Source organism: Rhinopithecus roxellana, chromosome 15 (assembly GCF_007565055.1).
Source record: "Rhinopithecus roxellana isolate Shanxi Qingling chromosome 15, ASM756505v1, whole genome shotgun sequence".
Lineage (NCBI taxonomy): Eukaryota > Metazoa > Chordata > Mammalia > Primates > Cercopithecidae > Rhinopithecus > Rhinopithecus roxellana.
The window spans coordinates 109419077-109432353 of record NC_044563.1 but is presented as its reverse complement, the minus strand read 5'-3'; the positions used below and the strand labels follow the sequence as shown (position 1 = coordinate 109432353).

At 39.0% G+C, this 13277-nt stretch overlaps 1 protein-coding gene across 1 annotated transcript in view; it reads left to right on the top strand.

Moving 5' to 3' along the window:
* PDHX (pyruvate dehydrogenase complex component X) overlaps positions 1-12620 on the top strand; it is a 101291-nt gene extending 88671 nt beyond the window's left edge. The window contains exon 11 of the mRNA XM_010358373.2: positions 10816-12620. Coding sequence (XP_010356675.1) covers positions 10816-10840 — 25 coding nt within the window. The 3' untranslated portion in view covers positions 10841-12620. The remainder of the gene's footprint in view (positions 1-10815) is intronic.
* The last annotated feature ends 657 nt before the right edge of the window (positions 12621-13277 follow it).

The following is a 13277-nucleotide window of genomic DNA, read 5'->3' as shown; positions in this document are numbered from 1 at the left end:
GCAGAAACACACCTATTACATTAAACCTATATTCATTGAACAGTACCCAGAGTCCATTGCATTATAACTGTAAAATAGGAAATGTGATCCTAATTGAGGGGACCTGAGGAAGTTGCATACTAGCGTAAGGGTATGTTCAGGACAGTAAACACAAGAACTTTTTTCTTCTCTTTTGCTAGGCTGAGAGTCAACTGTGGGCATCGTGACTGAGCAAGTAATTTTGAAACTATTTGGTAGTCTCTGTAACACCTCCTAGCCAATGAAGACACTAATGAAAATTGAGGCATCTTAGCTTGAATGAAAGTGTTAAAGCTTTTCTTTCAGGTGCCTGAAAAAACCATCATAAAACACATGTGAGGGAAAAGACAGTGGGTTGTCATGGAGCAGGAAAGCCATGAAATCAGATGAAGCAAAAGTACCATGCACTCAGAAAATTATGTTATTATTTATTAGTTAAATTGGCCCAGAATTCCTTGTGGAAAAATTAAAAGGCTAATATATACACAGAAAAAAATAAAAATAATTGTTCAGGGATTATTAGGAATCCAGTTGTTTTCCCGAGCAGTTTCCAAATCCTGCAGATACAAACAATAGGAGATGATTAGGGCATTACTTGAGCTTGCTTGCTTGCTTGCTTGCTTGCTTGCTTGCTTGCTTTCTTTCTTTCTTTCTTTCTTTCTTTCTTTCTTTCTTTCTTTCTTTCTTTCTTTCTTTCTTTCTTTCTCTTTCTTTCTTTCTTTCTTTTTCTTTCTTTTCTTTCTTTCTTTCTTTTCTTTCGAGTAAAGACATTTCCACTTGAAAGCTTCCGTAAGCTCTGTAAATGCATGATTTCTTTTTTTTTTTTTTTTTTTTTATTATTATACTTTAAGTTCTAGGGTACATGTGCATAACGTGCAGGTTTGTTACATATGTATACTTATGCCATGTTGGTGTGCTGCACCCATCAACTCGTCAGCACCCATCAATTCATCATTTATATCATGTATAACTCCCCAGGGCAATCCCTCCTCCCCCCTCCCCATGATAGGCCCTAGTGTGTGATGTTCCCCTTCCCGAGTCCAAATGATCTCATTGTTCAGTTCCCACCTATGAGTGAGAACAAAATGCATGATTTCAAAGACAGAATGTCTAACTTGATTTCACAGACTCTTCTTGGCCATGGCAAACAGGTTAGAAACAGGCATGTGATTTGTTTTATTAATTTGCCGCTGCCTCATATCTGTGCTTAGACAATTTACACCTTTGTACTTTAGTGTCTCCAACTTGGAAATGTGTAATACTCTGTACAGTAACATTTTCATGGAATACAGGGAACCAGTAAATCTTGACCTCTTGTACCATGTCTCCCACTTCTTCCCCTACTCCCTATATTTGACATGTCACATGTGGGGTCTGCTGACTTGTGTCTCTGCCTCTGCTCTTACTATTGTCCCATCTCCAACTGCCATTTACACTTCCCTGTACCATCTGGATCCCTCGTTTTATGACCCTGTGCAAAGAGATCCTGTTCAAGGAAGGCTTCCAGGATGATTAGTACCCTTTCACCTTCTGCAGACCAGAACATGGAACAAGGACAGCAATCTGAGAGAGCTTGGAGAAGGTCATGGCTGTAAGTGTCCTGGAGAGGTAGACTGGCTTCAGGAATTGGTGCTAAGCTTGAACTAGTTTTCCGGTGCTCTGTGTGCTATCACTGAGGCCAAGAAGCAATATTAGATGAAGCAGACGGGGACACAGAATCTTACTTTCAGGAAAGTAGCATGAATTTTGTCCTTTCATACACGATACAATGCTATATTACAATTCCTTGCTGTAGCTCGGAATTGGTGGCTCCTCTACTTTAAGATAAAGCTCAAATTTCTTAGCCCAAGGGACAAAACCCTTCATGATCTGGCCATGACTCTTTAACTATGTTCTTTGCTGTATCCACATCAACCCATCCATTGTTTGGACTCCCCCAACATGACTGCTACTTGTCTTTTAAGGTTCAGGTCAAGCATAACCTCTTTGTGGCTCTTGGATGGGTTTTGTTTGTTTGTTTGTTTGTTTGTTTGTGAGTGACAGAGTCTCCCTCCGTCGCCTAGACTGGAGTGCAGTGGAATGATCTTGGCTCACTGCAACCTCCGCCTCCCGGGGGGTTCAAGCGATTCTCCTGCCTCAGCCTCCTGAGTAGCTGGTACTACAGGCATACGCCACCACAGTCGGCTAATTTTCTGGTATTTTTAGTAGAGATGGGATTTCAACATGTTAGCCAGGCTGGTCTTGAACTCCTGACCTCAGGCAATCCGCTCACCTTAGTCTCCCAAAGTGCTGGGATTACAGGCATGAGCCACCGTGCCCAGACTTGGATGAGTTTTTCTGGATTCTTCCAGGTTGGGTCAAGCAATCCTCTGCATACCTGTAAATGCCTTGCTCACCTTTCCTTGGAGTACTTCCTGCTTTGCTTAATCATGACCTTAATGATCACATTCACCATACTGTGAGCTTCCTGAGAACAGATCATGTTTCTTCTCAGTATCTCCAGCACTCAGTACAGTGCCCAGCACATGGTAATTCCTGAACTAGTGTTTGAATGGTATCGGTGGCATTTTTTTGGAAATTAAAGTTAATGAGTAAGAAGGACAGGGTAAGAGATTGTCTTGGAGCTCCACTCCTAAAAGAAATCAGAATGTTAACACTGTTCAGCAACCCATGGAAGAGAAGAGAGAAAGGCAATAACATCTGCCCCCTGCCTGGGATTGCTGAATGCTGGCAATCTGACCACTTGTAACTCGGGTATTCCTAGGAATATAAAGCATTGGGAAAAAGAAAATTAAAGGGCAAATGGACACCCAGGAAGAGCTTGAACAAAAAATTATCATTAAACAAACACTAAGGGAGAGTTGTCTTCAGTAAGAAATAATGCTCTAAGAATGTGTTAGGGTTCAGAACAAATAAATCTAGATGAAGAAGAGATTGTATTAAAAGTAACCTGTTCTGTGAAGCTGAAAAGTTAGGAAGGATGATTCATAGCCCTCTTGGGTTACAAAGTACAGTAGATAAATCAATGGCATAGCAGCAAAGAATCTATAGCTTATTATGTGCTTTTGGCTCAAGGGAAAGAAAGGTATTTCATTCAGTACTGTAGCATGTGTGCCACAAAGCTGTTTGGTTGATAGAATCAAAGAAAGTATCAACATATAGAATTCCTTCCAAGTTGCAATGGTACATATCAGTGACCACTAGCAATCTGAAGCTGTGTCCACCAGCACTGTTACGTTGGTTTCCCCCCAAAGGTGGTGGTAACTTGTGGATATGCTGGTTTGCATTAAGGACAGCTGCAACCAGAGTTATATGATATTGTTCCCAGCTCAGCCCCACCCTGTGCCAAGAGGATTACTGATGGAAAAAACCCAAAGGGTAAAGAACTAACTGACACTTGGTGATGTTTCTATGAAGCTATGGTAAATAAGCATTGAAAAGAGGCACCATTCAGGACCCTGGGCCCTAGAGCAATGAGCTCAGAATCTAGATAGTATTACAAGTTCTCATCACTACCTCTCTGTAGTAGACTGGCAAGCAACTTTTCTGGTTTTCTTGTTTGGTTTCAGAAAAAAAATAAGAATGTTGTCCTTTCCTCTGCAAATATCTCACTCAGCTAGGGTCAGACTCAGTGAAAGGCACTTGCTTCTGCAGAGGCTCATGCTGGAGATCAGAGAAGGGCAGTCAAGACTTCCAAGTGGCTGTGTTTTGAAGACCTTTGAAGTCGGTTTATTTCTCCAAACTAGTCAAGAGTCACTCTCTGGGGTTGGGCATGGTGGCTCACACTTGTAATCCCAGTACTTTGGGAGCCAAGGTGGGAGTTCGAGACCAGTCTGGGCAACATAGCGAGACTCTGTCTCTACCAAAAATAAATACATAAATAATAAGTAAGTAAGTCACTCTGCCTGGCCTCTTGTATTCCCTCCTCAAGTATCATTTGACGTACTTCCCACCCCAAACTACCTCAATACACTGACAGGTCAGTAGGTGGCCAAGAGATCCCAAACTGATGGTTTTATCTTGGAGTGGCTCTGGGCTTTACTGTCAGAATCCTCCTAATTTACACCATTGCCATAAAAGTGCTTGTGTTTTTCTATGGTAATGTTGTGCACTAAATAATGCCAAGAGGATCCAACAGGTAATATTGAGGACACTCTCTGGCTCCAGTCCTGGTTTTCTGTAAATACCGTTGATTGGCAGATTAACTGTGATTCTCACACTCCCTCTGTAACCTTCTAAGCATGCAAACGTCAAGGAAGCTTAGTCCTCAGATCTGCCCATTATCCTGCATATGGTGGTTAAAAATACAAACCCCATCCTTAAAACTACCGGATAATGGGTCAAGTTACTCAACTTCTCTCTATTTCTTCTTTTCTCATCTAAAATATAGGGGTAATAATTAAAACACCTACCTCATATGGTTATTGAAGGATTAAATGAGTTAATACACATCAAGTGCTTAAGTGTTAGGTACTATTATTCTTTAAGCCCCTTTGGCATGCACAAATTCTCAGATTGTCAACTTCGCAGTTGCAATGCATAGAACATATACCTGAAAGAGACATGACTGATTGGCTAACTAGCTTCTCATTTCTAAAGAGGAGAAAACTAAAGTCCAGAGAAAAGACAGGTCTTTTCCCAAAGTTAAATGGCTACTAGTGATAGTGTGTGAGCTAGCATGTGGGCTCCCTGCCATCTGAGGCAACTCTGCAGTATTCCATGGTTATTGGGCAATGAGAAGATCAGATTTCCATAAATAACCATTTCTTAGATTAAATAATCTTACTCAGGCTTTTGGGATGGACATATAGTGGAGGACTTTATAGCTTAAGAATATACTGCCAATTCTGAGTGTGTGAATTCAGAAAGAAATACAAGGATTTCAGAAGGCAAAATGATAAGTGGCCAATAGCCAGAGCTCCCACCCTTTGAGGGCCATGGACTTTTGCTTTGGCAGCAGCAGATGGTTGAATAGTGACCAAGGGATGCTGCCTAAGAAGAGCAGGTAGTGGGTTCGCCAGCTGGAGCTGAAAAAATTAAAAGACCAGTGGTTCGGGTGGAAACAGTGGCTCACACCTATAGTCCCAGCAGTTTTCCGAGGCTGAAGCAGGTGGATTGCTTGAGCCCAGGAGTTCAAGATCAGCTTGGGCAACATGGCAAAACCCTGTCTCTACAAAAAAAAAATAATAGTAAGATACAAAAAATTAGCCAGGCATGGTGGTGAATGCCTGTAGTCCCCACTACTCGGGAGGCTGAGATGAGAGAGTTGTTTGAATCTGAGAGATCAAAGCTTCAGTGAGGCTGAATGGCACCACTGCATTCCATCCTGGGCGACAGAGCGAGAACTTGTCTCAAAAAAAAAAAAAAAAAAAAAAATTAAAAATTAAGAAAAAAAATTTAGAATTAAAAAGCACCCTTTAGAATAAGCCAGCCTATAGGCCCAAGTTTTCAGTGAAGCCAGGGTCATGCTATCAACCTTGCTGATTAGGTAGTCTCCTAGAGCCTGGGACATGGAGGCATCCTCAGGAAGGAGAGTTCCTTTCTTCCTACAGATATAATAAGCTGCAGAGCACATTATTCCTTTATTTTTGTTGCATCGAGATAGTCTTTTCATTCGCCTGAAGGTTGACCATACCTCTTACTGTTTATCTGTGAGTTCTCAGGCAGTTCTCTGGCAGTTCTCAGGAACTGGCAGATTTTGTCAGTTAATATTGTTTAGACCTCACCACGCCCTAGCAGGTTGAGAAGTAAGTGGTGTTTTCTTCTAGGATTAGACCTGCTGACATTTTGAAATAGCCTAGGGCTGCTGGGAAGAGGTACCCAGGAGTTCTCTCCCTTTGAGGTCAGGACCACTTCCAGTTGACCTGTCTCCCCCTTTCCTTCAAACTAGGATGTTGACAACAGAAGATGAGGCCTGATATGAAAATGAACAGCCTGTGAAAGTGTAACAGGATGTGAGTAAATTAAAGAATTGGGTTTTTTCCCTTTGGTTTTTTAGGTAGAGGGGAGCCCACCTACAATAAAAAGTTAAATAAAAAGTACCCACATGAATGAAGGCAGGGGCAAGTCCAAAGCCAAGATACCATTTCACTCTAAGTACATCCACTGAGGGAATCCCCTCCCTTAAAAAGAAAAAAGAAAAAAAAAATGAAAGAAAACTGGTTGGGCACGGTGGCTCATGCCTGTAATCCCAGCACTTTGGGAGGCCAAGGCAGGCAGATCACTTGAGGTCAGGGTTCGAGACCAGTCTGGCCAACATGGTGAAACCCTGTGTCTACTAAAAATACAAAAAATTAGCTGGGCGTGGTGGCGCATGCCTGTAATCCCAGCCAGGCTGAGGCAGGAGAATCGCTTGAACCTGGAAGGTGGAGGTTGCTGTGAGCCGAGATCATGCCACCATACCCCAGTCTGGGTGGCAGAGTGAGAATCTGTCTCAAAAAAATAAAAATTAAAAATTAAAAGTTTTTAAAAAAAGAAAACAATTTATTAGAAACTATGACCTTCATCGTCTTTTCTGTGCCTATTCTCCACTGACTTCTGAGGGGGCTCTTAGAGTTTCACCCAGGAGAATATGTCCTTGGGTTACATGGTTGCAGAAACAAATGACTTGGTATTGATAGTCTTTATAGAAAGAGAAATCAAAGTGCTGCAGTTAACACTGGCCAGGGCACTTGAATGCAAAGCAAAAGTGACAAAAGGGACTGAGGTTGCAGTACAGGAAGTACACTACTGTGTCAGTAATTAAAGGTGGTGGCCTTGATTTCTCAGAGGGAGAGGAATCGCTTTGAAGATACTTGTCACAGACACTAGAAAATCCAACCATCTAGGGCATTGTATCTGCTGACTCTGTGCTGAGAGGTAGACCTGGAACCCCAATTCCAGGTCCCTGTGTGTTGAAAAAAGTCAACCAACATTCTGACCCTGCCCTCATTAGTTTGAATTTGGTGGCCTGGAAAACCCCATTGATTTCACTGTCTGATTTCTGAAGTCAGTTGAAAGAGAAACTTAATAGCAAGAACCTAAAAGAAAATATAAAGTTAGCACCTTCTAAGAATAACTTCTTGGTCTCAAATTGGTGTCTATACCTAGTCAGCGCCATTAATAGTCATCCCCATGGATGGGGGAAGGTAGGTAGCATTGTCGGCATGGGGCTTTATAACTTTTACTCTTTAAGTTTTGCCTGCTTGCCAGAGATGTTGCTTCATTTATTGCTGTTGCTTTCAAACAGAGTTGCCTTTTATTTTCCTCTTGCCATGGAAACTGAAATAAATAAAGAGAAGCATGGTTTCTGAATGTTCTCCAGCTTTAGATGCATTATAGTTTTCAAGATCAGTCAATAAGCATTTTTCTGCCCAATTACCTGTGAGAAGATGTATCTATTGGGAATAAAAAAAAAGAGATAAATATAAAAATATATATAAATATAAAAAAAATTTTAAAAAAGAGATAAATATAAAATGAAAAAAAGAGATAAGTTGGAGAAGGGAATGTTTGCTAATTAACTACCTGTGAGAAGACGTATCTATTGGGAATAAAGAATGGGGGTGGGGGAGAGTATTGGAAACGCTGGTCAATAAGGCTGGGCTTCATGTCAATGTAGCCTTAGGCCAGTTTCAAATGTTTGGTGGCATTTTGTTCGCAAAAGGATGAAGTGTGTGCGTCATATTTGTTTTTTTTGTGTGTTTTTACAAAGTTGAGTTAAATCCAGTGCTTTTGTTATTGGCTATTCTTCATGTAGCTTTCTTTAGGGTGGTTGTTTACAAAGATTTCGGCATGGTTTCACAGAGACTCATTCCAGTGGAATTCAGTTAGATGGTCCTAATGCTCTCGTTCCAGCTATGGACATATGTTTTGATTCACAGTATGCTTGGATGGACCGCGTGGATGCTTCATTCCTATGAAAGACATAATTCGTAACAGAAAACTTGTAACAGCAGCATCTTGCCTGCAAAATTATTTAAGAAAAAAAAAAACTTTCTCATTAATACCAAAGTCTTTAACTGTCCTTTAGATAGGTAGTGTTTCAAGTAATAAACCCATTGTGATTCTCAACATTGGGTCCATAGTAGTCTTACCTGGGTAGAACATTAACTCCTCCTATTTGCCCCCATTACTCCCAGAGATTCCGGTATTTTTTTAGTGGGGCTTTGGTGGTGGTGTGTGTGTATGTATGTATGGGTATATGTTATGTATACACATGCACATATGAGGCTTGGGTGTATGTAACTATGTATGTATACACACACACATATTTTTAAACATAAATTTTTATAATATTCATTTTAAACCAAAGTATACAGATATATAATCTTAAGCACCACAGGTGAGTTTGAAGCTCGCTGTTGGAAACCATGGAATCAAACACAATTTTTTAAAAGCACTTTGTTTTCGTGACAAATAATAAACTTAAGGATAAGAAGAGAAGGAGATGCTCACAGATACAAAGATGTTAAAAAAAATGCCCGTGTTCATGAAGGGGCTTGCTTGTAACCAATTGCTCTCTTATATCACGGGCTCTTTTGATTTTACATAAAGTTCAGTGCTATAAAACTCTGTAAAATGTCACTATGTTTTTAAAGTCAGAGGCAGGGAAAAAGTCGCCTCCAGGTGTTTAGAAAAATAAAACAGACTGCCATTTCACTGGGCTAAGTTTGAAGCCCCGCAGATGAAAGTGACTTGTATTCATGAGTCCACAAATGAGCTGTTAATGATCAGGATACTAGTTGAGTGGATCCTGGTAAATACAGCTTCAGTTTGAGATGGGCTCAAGCAGTTCAGCATATACAGCAGACACACAAGCTGATGGTAACCACTTACTATGTGCTAGGTACTGTTCTGATGCTTTGCTTACATCACCTCCTGACATTTCAACAGCAAGGTAGGTATTATTATCCCTGCTTTATCAATGAGAATTTCAGTCACAGACCCTTGACCACATTTGCTCAGCTAGTAGGCAGGGATTGGAACTCGAATCCATGTGACTTCAAAGCCATGCAGCAACCACTACACCAGTCACATGCTCTGCCCTGTGGATTGAGCCATATTGAAACAATAAAGACCATCGAGCTGATGGATTTCTAACCACTTCAGAGAAATATGTAAAAGACTTACATGCAAAAATATGTTCAGAAGACAAGCTACAGCAAAAGGCCAAGTACCCTTGTAAATGTGGCAGTGATGACTAAAGAGCTTTACTAAAAATATATTAAGCATGTATGGTAGAGAGTGAACTGCTCATAAATCTAGGTGGTTCGTTTACTTCTCTTTTTCTGTATGTTTGAGATATTTCATTGCTGATTATTTTTGGGCAACAGGACATGGAAAAAAATGATAAGCTCTTCTGCATTATGAGTTACTCAGGTAGTTTTGCATAAACCGGAGGGCAGATAATTGCTGATATGACCTCAACAAAGAGATAAGGTGGAGAAAGGAATGTTTGCTAATTAACTACAAAGGAAAGAGAAAGGTGAGAAATAATTAAGTTACCTGGTTCTCTGTGTTCTGCCCTTACTTGCTCCTCCAAAATATTCTCCCCAGCATGTCTCTTCCAGCTTAATAACTGGAAGCAATTAGTCAACAACAATACACTCTAGTGGAAAAGAGATCCTGTTAGTTTTCTAGAAGATGCCTGTTATGGATATATTGTTTTCAAAATTATATTAGTGCTCATGAGCTGTAATCATTGCACTTTACACTCAAAATTATGAGACCATTTGTCCCCAGTGGTAGCTCAGTTTTTGGAGTGAACCTCAAAAGCAATCCTTGGCTAACGGAAGATTCTTCCTGATTCTAGCAGTGTTTGTTCAAAGTGGGGCATATCTGGCCAGATGTAGTGGCTCATGCCTGTAATCTCAGCACCTGGGGAGACTGAAGCAGGCAGATCACCTGAGGTTAGGAGTTCAAGACCAGCCTGGCCAACATGGTAAAACCCCGTCTCTAGTAAAAATACAAAAAATTAGCCAGGCGTGGTGGCACACGCCTGTAATCAAGCTACTTGGGAGGCTGAGGCATGAGAATTGTTTGAACCCAGAAGGTGGAGGTTGCAGTGGACCGAGATTGCACCACTGCACTCCAGCCTGGGCGACAGAGCGAGACTCCATCTCAAAACAAACAAACAAACAAACAAACAACAACAGCAAAAAAAAAAAAAAAAAAAAGATAACAAAGTAGGGCATATCTTATTATCTTATTTACACTCACTTCCAGAGTTCACCTTAACACAGAAGGTTGTCCTTTGATTTTGACTTTTGATTCATGGAAATGTATGCATGAAATTTAATTTCCTAATCTTATGTTTCAGAACAGCTGACTCATCTCAGGCAATGTTTGCTGTGTGCGCATTATATTAGGAAGCAGTGGTTGTTTGTCTCATCATGTATTGGACTGTGAGGCATTAATGTATATGTCTTGTTCGTGGGAGCCGTTGATTTTACGAAAGCTACTTATGTAAATAAGCAGTAACAGAAGGCGCTCAGCCAAGCTTTAATGAGACATCTCAGCTCTCCCTCTGCTAAGTCAAAAAATCTACTTTGAGACTTTAATCTCCAGTAAAAGTGACAATGGAAAGAGCAATTTAAGAAACACTCCTTGCACATGTTTGCAATGTTAATTTTTAAGACATCAAAGCCATATATACAATATAATTCTACTTTTGTTTTTTTAAAGTGCATAAATGCAATTAATTAAATAAGACGGCAAGAATATACAAACCAGAATGCTCACAGTTGTTAACTTTCTCTTGATGTATTTCGGATGATCTTAATTTAATTTAATTTTTTTACCTTTCTGTGTTTTCAGACTTCTTTGTATTAAGCTTATATAGCTTGTTTAACAGGAGAAAAATATAATAAATGTTTAAAGGACATGAAAAAAGAAAAAGAAATGAGTATACTCCTTCATGCTACAAACAGACCATTTCTAGTACTGGAAGTGTCTCCAGCTTTATTCCTCATTTTGCAAATGTAAACCACAGTACAGCCTATGATCATAGCCACTGAAGTGGTCAGGAAGAGTCTTGTCAGTTCTCCAGCTTTTGCAGTGGAGTAAGTTGGATAGATTTCCTCCTCAAAGGACGTTTGGATGAGTGGGAGCTTCATTAGGAAAGAAGAGAAGCCTATAGGCAAGTCTAGAAAACCTACGTCCCATCACCATACTGTAAGACATATGAGGCCGGACGAAGTGTGATACAGCCCGGTGTCTTGCACACAACAGATGCTCAGTAGTGTGTAATAAGAGCCATGACCCAGCTCTCAGGACACCGTCAAGCAGACATTTATGGGATTATCGAAAGTCATTCAAAGAAGAGAGATGTCAGTAGTCACCTGGTTCAGCAGTCTCACTGGCTCCCCATCAGAATTTCCTGGGGAATCTTTTAAAATGCACATTTCTGGGTCCCACTTTCAGAATGCTGAGTTCAGGGTTCAAAGCTCTGCAAGTGATTCACATAGACTGGTTTGTTGGTGATCTACTTTGGGAAAACTTCTTTTACAAATGAACTGAATCAATTGAATAGTTTCTTTTTCCTTTTTACATTATGCTGGGTATGCTAAGCGAGTGTTCGGCCTTTTCAAGTGTCTCTTTTCAGAAATGCCATGTTTATTCCATTGCCTGTGCTCAAAACTCTGCTGGGACTACCCTACTTATCTTAACAGTGTTCAGAAATAGAATTCTTTTAACTGTCTTCAAAAATAGGGTGACAGCACGCTTTTGAGAGGAGAAAGAATGCTCAAATAATTTGTTATATATTTTTGAAATATTTGTCAAATGAGAAAGGTTTTGTTTTATTGGTGGAATGACAGGAACTATAGTATTAAAATATTTTCAACAATAATTTCTAATAAACCAAATTATATATCCTTGTACATTAATGTAAAAAAATTTAAATATCTATATATTGGCTCTATGACCAATAAAAATAATATAACCAGAAATTATTCTTGTTTTGTAATCACCTTCTTAGTTATTTTTTTCTTTGAAAATATTTTACTACTTCTAAAATGTGTTATGTGTAATTGTGATACACATAAGTATCACACAAAACAAGTAACAAAACAAACCTACAGAAATGTTATTTTTAGTGTCCGAATTTTATACAATACAAAAAGTGGTAGTACTTTATTAACATGATATCTTGACTGATGATAAAATTTTTCTCACTTGCATTTCTGCGAATTCATTTATTAGGTCATACCTTTAGCAACTTTTTTATGCTTTAATATTTTTTAGGAGATTTTTAAAAGAACAGTTTTAGGTTCACAAAAAAATTGAGTGGAAGGTACACAGATTTCCCATATCACCTCTGCTCCTACACATGGCATTTTCTCTGCCATTAGCACCATCCCGCACTAGAATGGTGGATTTGTTGCAACTGATCAAAATAGTTTATATATCATTATCCCCAAAGTCCATAGTTTGCATTAGGATTCACTCTTGGTGTTATACATTCTATGGATTTGGACAAATTTATAATAACATGTATACACTATGACATGTATCTACTCATACAGAGTAGTTTCACTGTCCTAAAAATCGTTTTCTCTTCACCTATTCATTCTGAGCCATTTTTAACTCTAGCAGTGTGTCACTAATATTTTCTGAAGGTTCTGTTTTTTAGTATGTTTTAATGTTTTGTGGTTTTTTAAAAATAAAGTTACTGAGATCTTCAAAGTTATAATCTATAACTAATAAATTTAAAATTATTGATATATCAATTGACTCTTCTTTGTAGCAAAAAGCATGTTTTTCAATTGAGAAAATATCCAGTTTTACAGATGCTGAGGTAACTGGTAAGATCAGGGCAATTTATGCTGGATGGAGAATATTCTCAATTCTGTATTTAGCATTGATAAAACTAAATATTTCACAGATACTGTTCCACTTAGAGTAACTTTTTTGACAATTTAAAAAATGTTTTTGGGTACATAGTAGGTATATATATTTACGGGGTACATGAGATATTTTGATACAAGCATGCAATGTGAAATAAACACATCATGGAGAATGATCCCCTCAATCCATCCCTTCAATCCAATTCAATTTTATAGACAATCCAATTACACATTTTAAAATGCACAATTAAGTTATTATTGACTAGAGTCATTCTATTGTGCTATCAAACAGTAGGTCTTATTCATTCTATTTTTTGTACACATTAACTATCCTCACCTCCCCCACAAATATTTTTAAAAACAAAATTTAGCAAAAAGGTTGTCTCTGTTTTAAATGCTTTATCAAATTTAGATGCTGAAAAACGGTAGGTT